At 35.7% G+C, this 13,733-nt stretch overlaps 1 protein-coding gene across 2 annotated transcripts in view; it reads right to left on the minus strand.

Annotated features, from left to right (window-relative positions):
* Window positions 1-13,286, minus strand: part of MED23 (mediator complex subunit 23) — a 34,381-nt gene extending 21,095 nt beyond the window's left edge. Inside the window, exons 1-11 of one of the 2 annotated variants that reach the window (XM_009867000.1) lie at window positions 13,261-13,286; window positions 13,065-13,152; window positions 12,184-12,308; window positions 11,930-12,041; window positions 11,060-11,158; window positions 10,414-10,515; window positions 9,637-9,706; window positions 8,564-8,676; window positions 7,275-7,370; window positions 6,680-6,697; window positions 202-402 (exon numbers count right to left, since the gene is read on the minus strand). In XM_009867000.1, the coding sequence (XP_009865302.1) occupies window positions 202-402; window positions 6,680-6,697; window positions 7,275-7,370; window positions 8,564-8,676; window positions 9,637-9,706; window positions 10,414-10,515; window positions 11,060-11,158; window positions 11,930-12,041; window positions 12,184-12,308; window positions 13,065-13,151 (1,023 nt within the window). In that variant the 5' untranslated portion in view covers window position 13,152; window positions 13,261-13,286. The remainder of the gene's footprint in view (window positions 1-201; window positions 403-6,679; window positions 6,698-7,274; window positions 7,371-8,563; window positions 8,677-9,636; window positions 9,707-10,413; window positions 10,516-11,059; window positions 11,159-11,929; window positions 12,042-12,183; window positions 12,309-13,064; window positions 13,153-13,260) is intronic. The other variant, XM_009867001.1, reaches the window with a different exon arrangement.
* Between the last annotated feature and the right edge of the window lie 447 nt (window positions 13,287-13,733).

Raw genomic sequence — 13,733 nt, forward strand, 5'->3', positions numbered from 1 at the left:
CTGAATACACTAGAAACAGACCTAGCTCAAAGCAATGTAAATTGAGAATTTCACTTACTTCAACAGGGCACAACGGTCAAAAGTTTAATTCTTACACATAAAGTACTTCTTGCAAGAGTGAGCGACCTTTCTGTCTTTTTAAGAAACTTGTTTTGTTTTTAAAATGTCTCTTACCACACAGGAGGGATACAAACAATTTACCTTTTGATGGAGCGACAGAACCATATGAGGAAAACTTGCAAACTGAAAGAGCACAAAGAAAATGAGCTGGCTGGAGAGATGCTGCCACAGAAGCTGACTGGTTCCACCATCATCAAACTTCTCTTCAGTCTCAGACCGTTCCATGGCATACACCACAAGATCCACCAGCTGGTCCTCCAGCACAGGGCAGCGCTGCTTGTGCTGTAAGGCAGAGATCAGATACAGTATTCCAAAAGCCTTGCCATTAACTTCAGAAATTGTACAGTTGCAGTTACAGTACAGTATTTTTGACGGAAGGCTGGGAAGCATGAAATGAAGACTGAACTTAGTTAAGGATAAGCCAGTGTATTAAAGCTGCACTATGTTACAGGTCACAATGTTTTTTACATTTTATGACATTACATAACTCTCTGCTGAGGTCCAAACGCAGATCAACGCACAAATAACACCTGGGATTTTTGCTCATGTTTTCAAAAAAAATTCATGCAGAATGTTATTTCTCTGATCACGCATTCTCAGAAAACAAGTCCATTCTTTTAATACAATGGTGGAGGTTCCTTTGTTTGTTTTGAGGGTTTGGTTTTGGGGTTTTTTCCTTCCTTCTTCTCCCCTTTAAGTCCATTTCGAAAGTGGGGATCATCAAAAGAAAAAGATATATCAATTATACAAACCCAGAGGAATCACCTGAATCCATGATATAGATGTTTAATGACTACTCTCTTTTTCACTCACATTTTGGGCTCACCTACAACTAGCAACTGAATTAACATCTGGTTAATATCCCCATAATTAGGTGCATAGAACAGCAATTGTGCATCAGTGATGTCCTTTTTAGATGTTAGATTTAGGCTGTCACAATCTCCACAGAGCTACGCAAACACAGAAATCATGTGAAATACACACCTTCCCTCATGACTTTTAATAATGATCAAAGAAGGAATGCATTATATACTCAGACACAAGCTAGTACAGATGTAAGGAAAGCAGGCCTATTATCAGTGATTTGTAACTCAAATTATACGATTATAAATCTTCAATGTAATGCTATCTAGTATAATGTCACATATCAGAAGTTCTTTTGTGCAATCTTTTATCATCCTGCATTTTTTTAGTTTCACTCATAGAGAATATTATTACTAAGGACATAAAGCTGTGTGGAATTTAACTTATTTCAGAGAGTGCTAGCACTTTGGAAATAACCTAACCTCTGTTTGTTTCATTACAACCTTTATTCAGGAATAATCACGTTTATTTATTTATTTACTTATTTATATGCCTGGTGCCTGTAACATAATGCAGCCTTAAAGAAAACATTATTACTTTAATGATACAAAAGAAAAGGAACAGAGTTGCTCAAACTCTAATCATGAAAATGCAGTAGTATCCCTTTCTAGAGGTGAAACGGTGTACGTAAAAAAGTTTAAAAAGATCGGCCAAATACTCATAAAACATTTGGGGGATGCCTTAAATGAGTTCTTTGACTTACTAGCCAGGCAGCCTAAAAAAACCCTTTTAATTAAGAAAGAAAGAAATAATAAAAGGAAAGAGAGATGCTGAAAGGAGATGCTTGCTCTACCTTCATCGATGGTAGTCTTTTGCCACGAAAAAAAAAGATTCTCTTCAATTAAAAATAAAAGGCAAGAATGGGAAAAGTCGACAAAATACAGCGAACAGCATCCCCTGTTGCATGCTCTTCGCCAGCTCAAAACTGCAGGAAGCTACAATTCCAGCTGTGCTTTGTGGAAGCATGCTTAACACAAACCTCTAACTAAAACAGAAAGCATCGATTACAGTTTCACCTGCTCTTCCGGGCCGCAACGCCGTTAGCACGGATCAACCACAGAACGGGTTTACAGAGAGCAGAATTAACACCACCAGTCGAGAACACGTCGGGATTTCTGTGGTTCTTTTTTTTTCCCCCTCCCAAAGCAACTAATTATGAAGCAGAGCAGGGTGCAACAGACAACACTACAGACTAGTTTATAATCCAGCATGCAAAACTACTACGTACAGGGCTTGAAATTTAATAGTTCGCTAAGCACTGGGTTAATGTCCAAAAGCCTAATCATGTTAGGCTGTACGAATTTAGAATAAAGTTATTCACAGAATACAACAGGAAAATATTACTGTTAAAAAGAAAGCCAGAATTTCCAGTAGGAATTTTCACTATTCTGAATAATTCCAAGTTTGGAAAAAGTCTAGTAGTCAGGAAATTAAAGAAATAAATTCACTCGTTTATACTGAAAAATCATGCTTTTTTTCTTTAAGAATAATATTCAATAAGCAACAGAGCAGTATTTCACGTTCTATCTCCATTAATTTAATTTTCTGGCACAAATTTTCTATCTACGGTTTTGAAGCACTCAGAAATAAAATACTGTGCTGCATAAGAATTTGCAGGATTGGGGCCTTGTTTTATCAATTGCTCATAACGGAAAGAACATCTCACTATATATTGAGAAATAAAAATACAGGTGAGAGCCGATTCCTCTCAAAAAAAGTAGGAATTCATGTTTTGCGATGGCTTAAACAAAACAAATCCAAAAAAAACCCCAAACACTGTTTTGGATTATATATAGAAAAATACAGCATTCAAAATCACCGTGCTTTTATCCTAAAGAGAACATTATGCAAATGCTTGTAGTTTGGTTATATAAATACCTATTATCCATTCTGCCCTAAAAATAATATTTAAATGTCTCACAAACACATACTCTCATTGAAAACATTCTAAACCATAAAGAAATACAGTGGGGAAGAACAACTGCTACTATCACAACTTGAGTCTAAAATTTCTTGGAACCAGCCCTCTGATGGACTAGTGGTACTTTTTTAAGTGGGCCAAAACTTCAGTTGGGTTTGGTTGGTTTTTTTTCCAAGTTAGTTGGGTGTTTTTTCAGGAGGGGTGGCAGGTGTGTAACACTGAAAGTGTTTCTTAAAAGAAAAATATTTTAACAATTCTGCAAGGCTCAGTGCAAGCTATTACAGTTTTTAAGCTAACAACATTCAGCTCAAAAATATTTCATCAATATCTATACTTAAGAAATGGATTCAGAAGATCAAACCTCAGACCCAAGATCCCTGCAACAGTGAATGGTGTCTCCAAAGGTCTAATTCAAAATACAGAACTTAAATGCCTGAAGTAGTTAATACAAGACAGAACTATAGCTTACCTCTCACTTCCATTATCCAAAACTATGCTACCTCATTAAAAAATGAACTAAGTTTCAACAAGGAAGTTGCACTCAGTCATTCTTACGCACACCCTTAAAATCAGAAATATGTAAAAAGTGTATCACACCCCTTAATTTTGTAATACTGGATAGTAAGCTCCCAGCATCAATCTACACTTTTAAAAATAAATGGGAAAGTCATTTTTTGCATACTGCATTACATCATTCCTCTCACTTACTGATTCTGCTTACCCAATGCATGGACAGACATGAATAAACGTTGTTTTCCCCAAGCAAACTATCCTGGCTTGTAGGCAGGAGAGAATACACCTACACATTCACCTGAACAGAGTACGGCACAGGTTATTTCCTACTCAAAGCTGCAGATCACCACTGCTGGCTTAAAAGGTGAGCAGTCAAACATAAAAGAGCAAATTATTAATAGAACAGTTGCTAATTAAAAGTTTGTATAACATTGCAGAAACAAGACACCTGCAAATTTCCTCCTCTTTAAAATATTCCTGAACCCAGAGAAATTCAAGTTTAACATAGTTTTGCATTGTTTAGAGGGCTGCAATACAATTCTGGCTGCAATCAGGCAGGGAAAAAATGACTTTTACTCTTGATACAATTTTGTACATACAGGGAAGGTAAAGTGACTTCATGTCCTTAAGACACTATGAAAGCTCGGTTTTAAGAACCAACTGTAGGACCCTTAAACTGAATCTTAATTTGGCATCCGTGCATTAAGACACTTGTACGTTGTCACATGCCTCAACAAATTATTTAAAATGTAATTAAGCATTGGGAGTATCACCCCAGCTAAAAGCAAAATATAAGTGACATAGAATCATTGAAACATTTAGGTTGGAAAAGACCCTTAAGATCAAGTCCAACTGTAAGCTATGACTACATGATAAAACACAATTTAAATCTCTACTTCCTACAGACCAGTTCAAACAGGTATACAAGAGAAGGTACTGTCCCACACAAAATTGCATAGCAGCAAAAACCAAAAATCCCCAAACTCCAACGAAATGAACATTTTGAAGCTCGTATTGTTACACGTGGATTTAAAGCCATATATGTTATAAAGGTATTAGAAAACTTTATCCCACAAAAAAATCCCACAGCAAAACTTAGAACCCTGAAAGAAACATACGCATCTACAAACATATGAAATTTTACCTTAATTTTTCTCTCTGCACAGTTAACAGGACAGCTGGATTTGTACTTTTTTTTTTTCTACACAACCCAGAGATGGCTTGAGTGACCAGTTTTCTGACACAGATGTGCTTAGTTAAGACTGAATCATAAAAATTCTTAATCTTCAAGAATATTTGAGAACTAGGACAAATTTGGCTGAACCATACCTAGTTTGTGATGCCAAAAGATTCAAATGAAGGCTCCAATCCTGCAACTGGATCTGTGTAAATAGTTGACAGGGCATACAAGCAGCTTCACATGAATAATCAATGATCATAAATAAATAATGATCATTGTTTCGAGGTGTTTCTGTACTTATTTTGAAACAAACCTGGCACTATTTGCATGTCTAAGTGTCCTCTATTATACTGGCAATTCATTTCTGCAGGATATTTCAATTCTAATAATAAAATACAAAATTATCAGCAATTTTACTGGAAGTATCCGTACACAACTTCTGAAAAGCATGCTGCTATTTTTTGTCAAGTGGCTGCATTAACAAACCAAATTCTAACATGAAGTTAATTAGTAACTAAAATTGAGTAAAATTCTAATGTTTTCCACAGTTTTAAACAGAGTATATTAATGTTTAAATGACATTACTTCCTCTTCTATATCACTACACCACCCTATTCTATATTTTTATTTTTAACTCACAAATTTTCAATAGTTCAAACATCTTTATGCTGGTGTAGTTGAAGTAACAAGAGCTATAGTTCATGTTCTGTCAGCATTTCCTTTATAAGCTACGTTCCTCACGTTTGTTCCTTGGCCATAAAAATTCACGCCAGGTTGAAACTTTGTGTAGGAACTCCTACACTAACAAACAAAATTTAAGAAGTATAGTTCAATATATTTTATTACTAGATTTAAATTTTCTTTGATTACTTTTAGAGAACAGTAAAGTAGGATTTAAAATCCAGCATTTTTAACATTGATGTTTTTTGACCTGAAGGCACAGACCATCTATAGTTAAAAGAATAAAATGGGTTCAACTTTTTTGTCTAGATCTTGTATTATATACCACCTACAAGATGCATAGAGGAATAAGTTGAATTTATTAACTGCATGTAGACATAGAAATAGACAAAGAATACAATTACTACTAATTTCAACAGTAAACCTAGCAGCTTGTTTCCAAGGTTTAGCACTGCAGCTGCTTTATGTCTCAAATACAAAGAGATTGTCATATACAATAGAGGACTGTTTTGCCAAGATGTAGGAATCTGAGCATTCGAAAACGTTGTCCCAATCCAGAAAGAGCACTGGTGTATTTCACTTACAATGGGAAATATACACAAGGTTTCAGGATCACGTAAATTTCATAGTCAAGTTACAAATCTGAAAAAAGTCTCTTAAATGGAAACACTGACACAACCTTCACTATAGTATTGCAAACAGTAACGCTATTTTATAAATCTTAAACGGTGTTTTTTAAAGTAGCTGTGGAATTGATTATTGTAACAAGGGATCAACTTTAAATATAACACCCATAATTTCAATTTTCAGGCAGAAGTCCACCCACTTGATTTGCTATGGCATTTATTCGTTTATTTAAAAAGACAGTCAATTTTTTAAGGAACTACTTCTCACATGGTATTCTGCACTATCTTTCTTTCACTGGTTTGAGAAACATTAATTTTGGCTGTTGGGAAGTTTGTTACAGAGGCTTCCTAACAATAAGAAAACTCCACAAGTACAGGGGGTTTTTGCCTTCTTTTTTTTAATTAAAACAATGATGTATTTACAGCTTTATAATTTTACAGTCAAGTGCAGTGGATGTTTTCCCATCTGCATACGGAAAGAAATTTTGAATCATGAATCTCTCCTCATCTGAAAATTCCAGCAGACAAAGCAAAAAGTTCTTATGACTGGCGAAAGAAACGGGAGCAGTCCACTCCAACAAAAATTTCAGGGCCAAAGGACCACTGACTGTCAGCTTCATGCTCTCTAGAGATTTGTAGTGAGAATTTGCTCCTGAGAAATGGTCCTGCCAATTTCAAGCCCTGACTGTACATGTATTCTCTAACTGGAATCAGTGGCTACAAAGCGGCCAGCGTATCGTTAGTCACAATACAACAGTAAGGTTGTGAACATACCTGAGCAATGTTCAAGGTCTAGAGCATTGGAGGATGGGCAGGACAAGACAGGACAGAACAAAAATAAAGGAAGAAAAAAAGAAAAGACAAAACAGTGACTATGAGGCCAGCCTCAAGGATCCCCAAGTCAGACTAAGCCCTCCCATTCTAAGGCATCAAAAGAAAAAAAAAAGTAACAAACCAAAACCCAGCTTTTCACTATTCTAGTACTATAACATGCCAATATAACAGAGTATGACAGTGCCTTAAAAACTAAGGAACAATAACCAGTTTTATTGTTTAAGCTATCAGTCTCCTACTGTCTGTCAAAGGTGTACTTGAGGCTGGCCTTATAGGAAAAAAAAGCAATGCAAAAAAAAAATCATATTTTAAATCTCTACTTTTCAATTTAACATTCGTAAAGCAATATACAAATGATAGGAACAACAGTGTCCAATTAACCTAATATGATCTCATAAAAAAAAAAAAAAATAAAATAAAATTCACTCTCTGGACCTAAACTGTTTTGCTTAGTTAGCTATAGCAAAGAAAAGAGAAAAAGAATAGTGCAGATTCTATGCAGAATTAATTCACATGTTACAGCACAGTACAGTACCTGCTTATTCAGACCTAGCATATTGCAGACCATATCTCTTGAATATGGTTGTTCCAGCACATATCTCAACAAAGCAGTCTGTGGCTCAAACAGATCCTTGAAAAAAAGAAAGAATAAAGAAAAAAAGCAATCAGGCAAAACACATATTGCCTCAAGATTATGCGTAATACTGCGTTTACGTTTAACTGAGCTAAACAATCTAAGAATGGATGTTTAATTTATGCAGATATGTATTATCTGGCAAATCTTTTTGCTCTCTGATACCCAAAAGAAACAAGGAAATAATCACAGCCCTTCCGAAGTGACTGATTTTATGGGGACCAAGTAGAAGAATATTCTTCACCCAATAAAAAACGGCATGCTTTTAAAACAGCCTTGAAATACTGAAGACTGCCAAGAACTCAAGAGAAGCCAGGTAAGGCAACAAGAGCACATGGCCAAGATGCATAAAAACCATGAGTAGCGTAAAGAAAGGAGACAGAACAACTGCTCGCTGCAGCTTCCAATAGCTGAATCACTTCCAAGAAAAACATTATCTGAAGCCAGGTTCAAAACAAACACAAGGAGACAATTCCTCCTGCAATATGAAGATGAAATGGGGAACTCCCTCTCAAAGGGAGTCAAAAGCTGACATGGGCTCAACTGAGACTGAACAAGTATTTGGAAGAGGAAGGTTTACTAAATATACAGAAATCGAATCTGTCTCAGGAAACATCAAAAATGATAACGGCTGTAAGGTGTGAATACTATGTATGTCATCATATATACTATCTTTATATCCTTCCTTTAGATGCCTAGGATATAGGGAATTGGATGCATTTTTGTCCTGACCCCTTACAGTTTTCTTCCAGTTTTCTTCCAGCACAACACTATTCCACAATCAAGAGTTTTAAATAAACTAAATTACATTGTAAATTTATCTTTGTTATGGAAGAACAAAGAGCACAGAAAGAAGAAATTACTTTCCCATTTTTTCATCTCTCCACTGCTTCCAATCAATTCTCTGTTCTCTCTTGCTCTCTCACCACCCACAATCACCACCCAAACCCTTAAACATTTCACGTTGTTCAGCATCCTGGGCAGCAGTTATACCATACACTATTTTAAAGGTCCTTCGCATATAGCTTGAAATCCCTAAAGCCTGTAACACAGTGAAAACATCTAAGTCTTCACTGTTAGCCTAGCTACAACAACTGGATAGTCACAGTTGAAATTATTTTTCCCCCCAATTATATAAAAGCTTTGTAATTTATCAATATAACACATTTTAAAAGCTTATTAAGGCATACCTTATCGTATGGTAAGAGACCTTTCAAAGGAAAGCGAAGGGTTGTAGGATCCAGCTTCCAAGAGTTACACATGGCACCCGAGTTATTTACCACAGGAAGCAGACTACAGCGACCTACATGCAATGAAACATAAAATTCTAAACCAGAGAAACTGGCCTAATATTTAATCATTCTGATGCAAAAACTGACCTCACTTTTATGCTCTCCTTAAATTTCCACTGCTGACATGTTTTTCTTTTGAGGTCCCTTCCAACCCCTAACATTCTATGATTCTATGATTGCTTCAGGCTGATTTTATCTTTCTAAATAATTTCCAACTAATAAAATACCAAAGGAGTAAAATTCCCATTTATTCAGACTGGGTACCCTGAAAACAAAAGTATGTGCAAATATAAAACTAAAAGGTTATTAGAAGACTATTCCATTGCCACTGCTTGACCTAGGGATTTAGTTTTTGGTACACTGACATCTCCCACAAACAAAGTGGTATTCCTAACTTTAATATATCATTTAGCCTTTTGACTAGTCTTTTGCCATATAAGATAACTGTGTCCAGTAAGCTAGTCAAATATAAACAACTGTATTCCAATCACAGTCAACAGAGATCTAGTCAATTCAGTCAGTGTAGGCCAAAGTGATTCAGTAGACCAGACATGAAGATTTTTTTGTAGTGTAACTTTAGAGTTGTTAGGGTAAATTTAGCATAGGTTAGACACCTGGGATTTATTTCAGTTACTTAAACGGAGGCATCTGAGCCGAGTCTTTAGCGCACCTGGTATATCAGCAAAAAAACTACAGTTTTCTTATTAGCTACTGTAGTTAGAAACTATATGGCCATGTGACAAGTGATACACTTCCACTACCAGCTTGTGGCAAACAATTATTTTGATCTCATCAATACGAATTTTCCCCTTGAAAACAAAAACCGAAGAGATGTATGCCTGAGAACAAGCTGACAAGAGCAAAGGTACCACATCACATATAAGCTTCGAATCATTTTGCTTAGATGAATACACAATTCAAAAGGTTATATGAAACAAAAAAGTGCAAAATAATTTAAGTCATTCTCTTACCACAAATGGAATTTATCCTTGCTGTAGGTCTGAAGGTATCCACAAAATCCGATACTAAATTACCTAATAACTGGGTGAGAAGAGGAGAAAATAAATTAAGGTGTTAAGTTTCAGATACTGATAAGGAATAGATAAGATTTAAAACAGTGCATACATTTTAATAAAATATACAGGAATCTACAAAAATAACTAGCTTCCTACACATTTCAGCAAGTCCACAAAGACAAAGGACCTAGATTAGTACACTCTGGATTAAATCTTGGTTCAAAAGAAAACTAACAGTTTTGCCATTAATTCAAGGGTGCTGAGATTTTATCCTTTTCCTGACACCTAGTTATTTTAAAAGACATAAAATCAGAAAGCGGATCAACAATTTTTTTTGAACCAATGACCATTTTCACTGTATAATTAAACAAACAGAAAACAATGGCCAGGTAATTTAAGTGACTTTTTTAATCTTGCAGCATAGAGAAAGCATAAACTGGTAAGTAAGTATGACCTGATTTCCAAACATATTTGACAAAATCCACCCAGTGCTTCAAGAGTTTCCAGCATCCAGCCACAGATCAAAACTACATCATCAATTTTATGCAAGAACACAGTGAGCTGCTGTAATCACATCAAACCTGTATCTTAATTTACATGCCTAAGCACAGAGCTACTTTTGAATAGAAGATTTTAAATCTTCATTTTAAAACTGTGTTAAAACAAAATGAATTTTTTTTTTTACGTGTGGAAAAAACCTCCAGATTACAGGATCTGATATCATAGCATTACCCAATGGGGAAGTTTTCCTTCAGGATATAGTTTTCTGATTTCTGTTACTGCAAAGTAGGCTGGTAACAAACACGCATTTCTTTCCAAAATGTAGGCTACCACCTATAAATAAAAAAATACAGCAGTGTAAAAGACTTCAGATAAGGTAAGCAAATAAGTCTGTCTACAAGTCTGAGGCAGACCATGAAAACAGATACAAGAATGAAGATATTTTTTCTGAAGTTGTATTCTGACAGTATTACATTATTTTAAAATCTGGTTTTAACTGTACAAGTGTGAGTTAGACAGTTTAAGCCTAAGTAAAACTATGTCTCTATGTCAGCCTGCGAAGTATTGAAAACAATTACTATTTACTAAGTAAAAAAATAAAGAAACATTACATCTCATACATCGTATCTTAGGTAAACTAAACATTGTGCCTGGCTCTCCTGTTAAGGATTTTGGTGCTTATCTACAATATGCCCTAAAAGCTCTTTACTGTATAAAATACAATTATAGAAAAGAATTCTACGCCAAAGAGTAAGTCTTTGCTGTTGAGTCTTATCAACTCTCAGAGAGAGCCACCCCAGCTACTAGAAATTCACCAACAACCAAAGAATGAGGTCTATCTTCCTCTACAGTGATAACATAACATTCAGACAGTTACCTCTCGTGCTGCTAAAAGCTGCTGTACAACAGCTGAGCTCACAGTGTTTGGAATCGTTAAAATTTTCTCCAGGATCACTTTCAACAGATCACGCACACCCTAAAACAAAGCACACAGAATTAACATTCCTAGGCACTCTTTATCTTGGCAGAAAGGTTGCACAATTAATATCATCAGACAAGATTTTGTCACACCAATCAGTTGTTTGTTGCTAAGTGTGAGACAGGCCGTGACTGTGAATGTGAACACTTATAACACTAAACTCCTTAAAGGACTTCTTAATCTTAGGACAGACCAGAGGAGAAAGTAACGTGAAATTTTGATATGCATCCAGAGATATCCAACCTACAACAGCCTGCGCAGGCTGACAGCAGTACCACTTTTTATGGTCAAACATGCTCAAACCAAGCTGGTGAGGTGATTCTCTGAAGAGGTGCATGGCTTCCTACTCCTTCTGTTGTTTGGCAGAGTTGTGCCCCACCAAAGACTCAGCTTTCGGGACCTTTTTCCTATGCAGCAACAGGCGTCAGAGCAGATGACAGAACTTCAGCCTTAATGCTGGATAGTTTTACTTTCCCATATGTACCACTTCTGCAACTGCATTAGGGTTATTTAGTTTGTAACTGAAAGAGGGATGAAAGATTGTGCAACAAAGAAAAGAGTAGGGAGTGTTACACTGCCCATGCAGAATTATCTATTATGGTAAAGCTCAACTACGAAAAAGTATTAGAAGTGGTCTCACTGAATTACTCTTTTTCTTTCATAATCAAAGCGGACTTCGAAACACTGTATGTCTCTGACAGAAAATCATTAAAACGAAGCCAGAAAATAATATGTCTTAGCAAGAAAAAAGGAATGGATGAAAGATACCTTGTAGTCTACACCTCCAATAATCTTCCGGACCAATTTAAATGTTAATGCCCACAACTGCGTCCTTTCCCATTCAAGCATGTCGGAGTTTATCAGAGATTCACAGACCATCCTAGAAGAAGGAGACAATGAAGAATGAATGACAGATGATAAGCACGTCTTCTCCAGTAACAAATTTACAATGTCATCATAAAATACCTTCCAAATTCAACTTCCATGTATCCTGTTTATCAATTCATTCTGACATAGCTTACCTGGGTGGTAAAAGTCCAGTTTCTACTGCCATTGCTAAACAGTCATAAAGAAAGGAAATTCTTTTAGGACTATGTTGACTATGAATGAATCTTACGATCCACTGGACACATTGTTCATGGGATTCCTGAAAAAGCAGCAGAGGGGAGAAAGAATGTATCTACAGGTAGTGAAACAAAATGTAAAATTCATACAGTATCCTACCATCAAGAAATTAAACTAATGCAAGAATGAGGTAATAAATGGTAGAAGTTGTCCAACAAATAGGTTTTCCTACAAGTCTTTTAATCTTATTTTGAAGAAGTCAAGTTGTACAACAGAGTTGTTCAGTTGCCCAGTGCTGGAAACACCTCCCAGCTGAAACACTGATTTCTATAGTCAACTTCTCTTTGTCACATACAAGTTAGCACTGAACAGAATAAAACAGAACTGTTCTATATTATTCTTTCCTTTTCACAGTTACAATCAAATTCAGTAAAAAAAAAAAAGGTGACTGGGTCCCCAATTACAGAAGAGTGCCTAGAGGTGTCTAACTTTTAGAACATAAACATGTGTTTTCTTTTTTTTTCTACTTCTTCACTTCTGCCAGAAATCCTATAAGAGACTACCTTTTTCTGTTTCTTTACTGTTACACTTCCATTTGCTTATCTTTATTTGCATTGCACACCAATCTCTGCTGAACAACTATATAATCTTATAGATGTCAAAATTCATCTCTTTTTCTTGTAAAGTCTTCTCATATTCCTTACTGCACCATATCCGAAATCAGATTCTGAATGACTGGACACAGACCTTATAGCTTAAGTGTCTGTCTCCTAGACAAGCTATTACTATATTGAATAAGTATATAAAGCACACATAAGCAAAAAAATTGAATGTTAACCTGGGAAAGACTGCTCCAGAACTGTCTAAAAGCACCCAGGCAGCTGATCAGTTTGGTTCTCTCATCTTCAGGAGTGTCCATAAACATACTAATGCAAATGAGAACATTAGTTATTAGAAGTGCCTAATCAAAGAGCACAAGTAGAAAAAACATTTATACAGAAAGTCTTGCACAAATAAACTAACATTACACTCACCCAGGAAAAGCTTCTTCAATTACTTCTGTTTTCTGTAAGAGAAAAACCCCAAGTGAGCTACTGTGCAAAGGTTTTCTACGAGTATCACACACAGGACGACACACAAAAGAGTAAGTTGTACTGTAATGGGACTGCACCAGAGAAATACGTATTTCTTCAGCTATGCTAGACTTTGTCAAAGTTGAGATTGCTTTGTTTCCATATAAATAACATTCCTTGTGAATCCAGATTAAAGCTTGTTTGTTTGTTTGTTTGTTTTGGTTGTTCTTTTCCTTCTAAACAGCTAGGGATTAATTTACTTCCCAAAGTTGGAGAAATTATTCAGTTTTGTTACTGTGTCTCTTTTACATACTGTGAAATAATTAATATTTTTGAATCCCATTAAGTTTTTGTTCCACTTATGTTCCAGGGCACTCAATTACATAAGTCAATTATATACAGTTACTTTCTCATTTGAGCTTAGATCCAGTGCT

The sequence above is a fragment of the Apaloderma vittatum genome, unplaced genomic scaffold, assembly GCF_000703405.1.
Source record: "Apaloderma vittatum isolate BGI_N311 unplaced genomic scaffold, ASM70340v1 scaffold3363, whole genome shotgun sequence".
NCBI classification, from domain to species: domain Eukaryota; kingdom Metazoa; phylum Chordata; class Aves; order Trogoniformes; family Trogonidae; genus Apaloderma; species Apaloderma vittatum.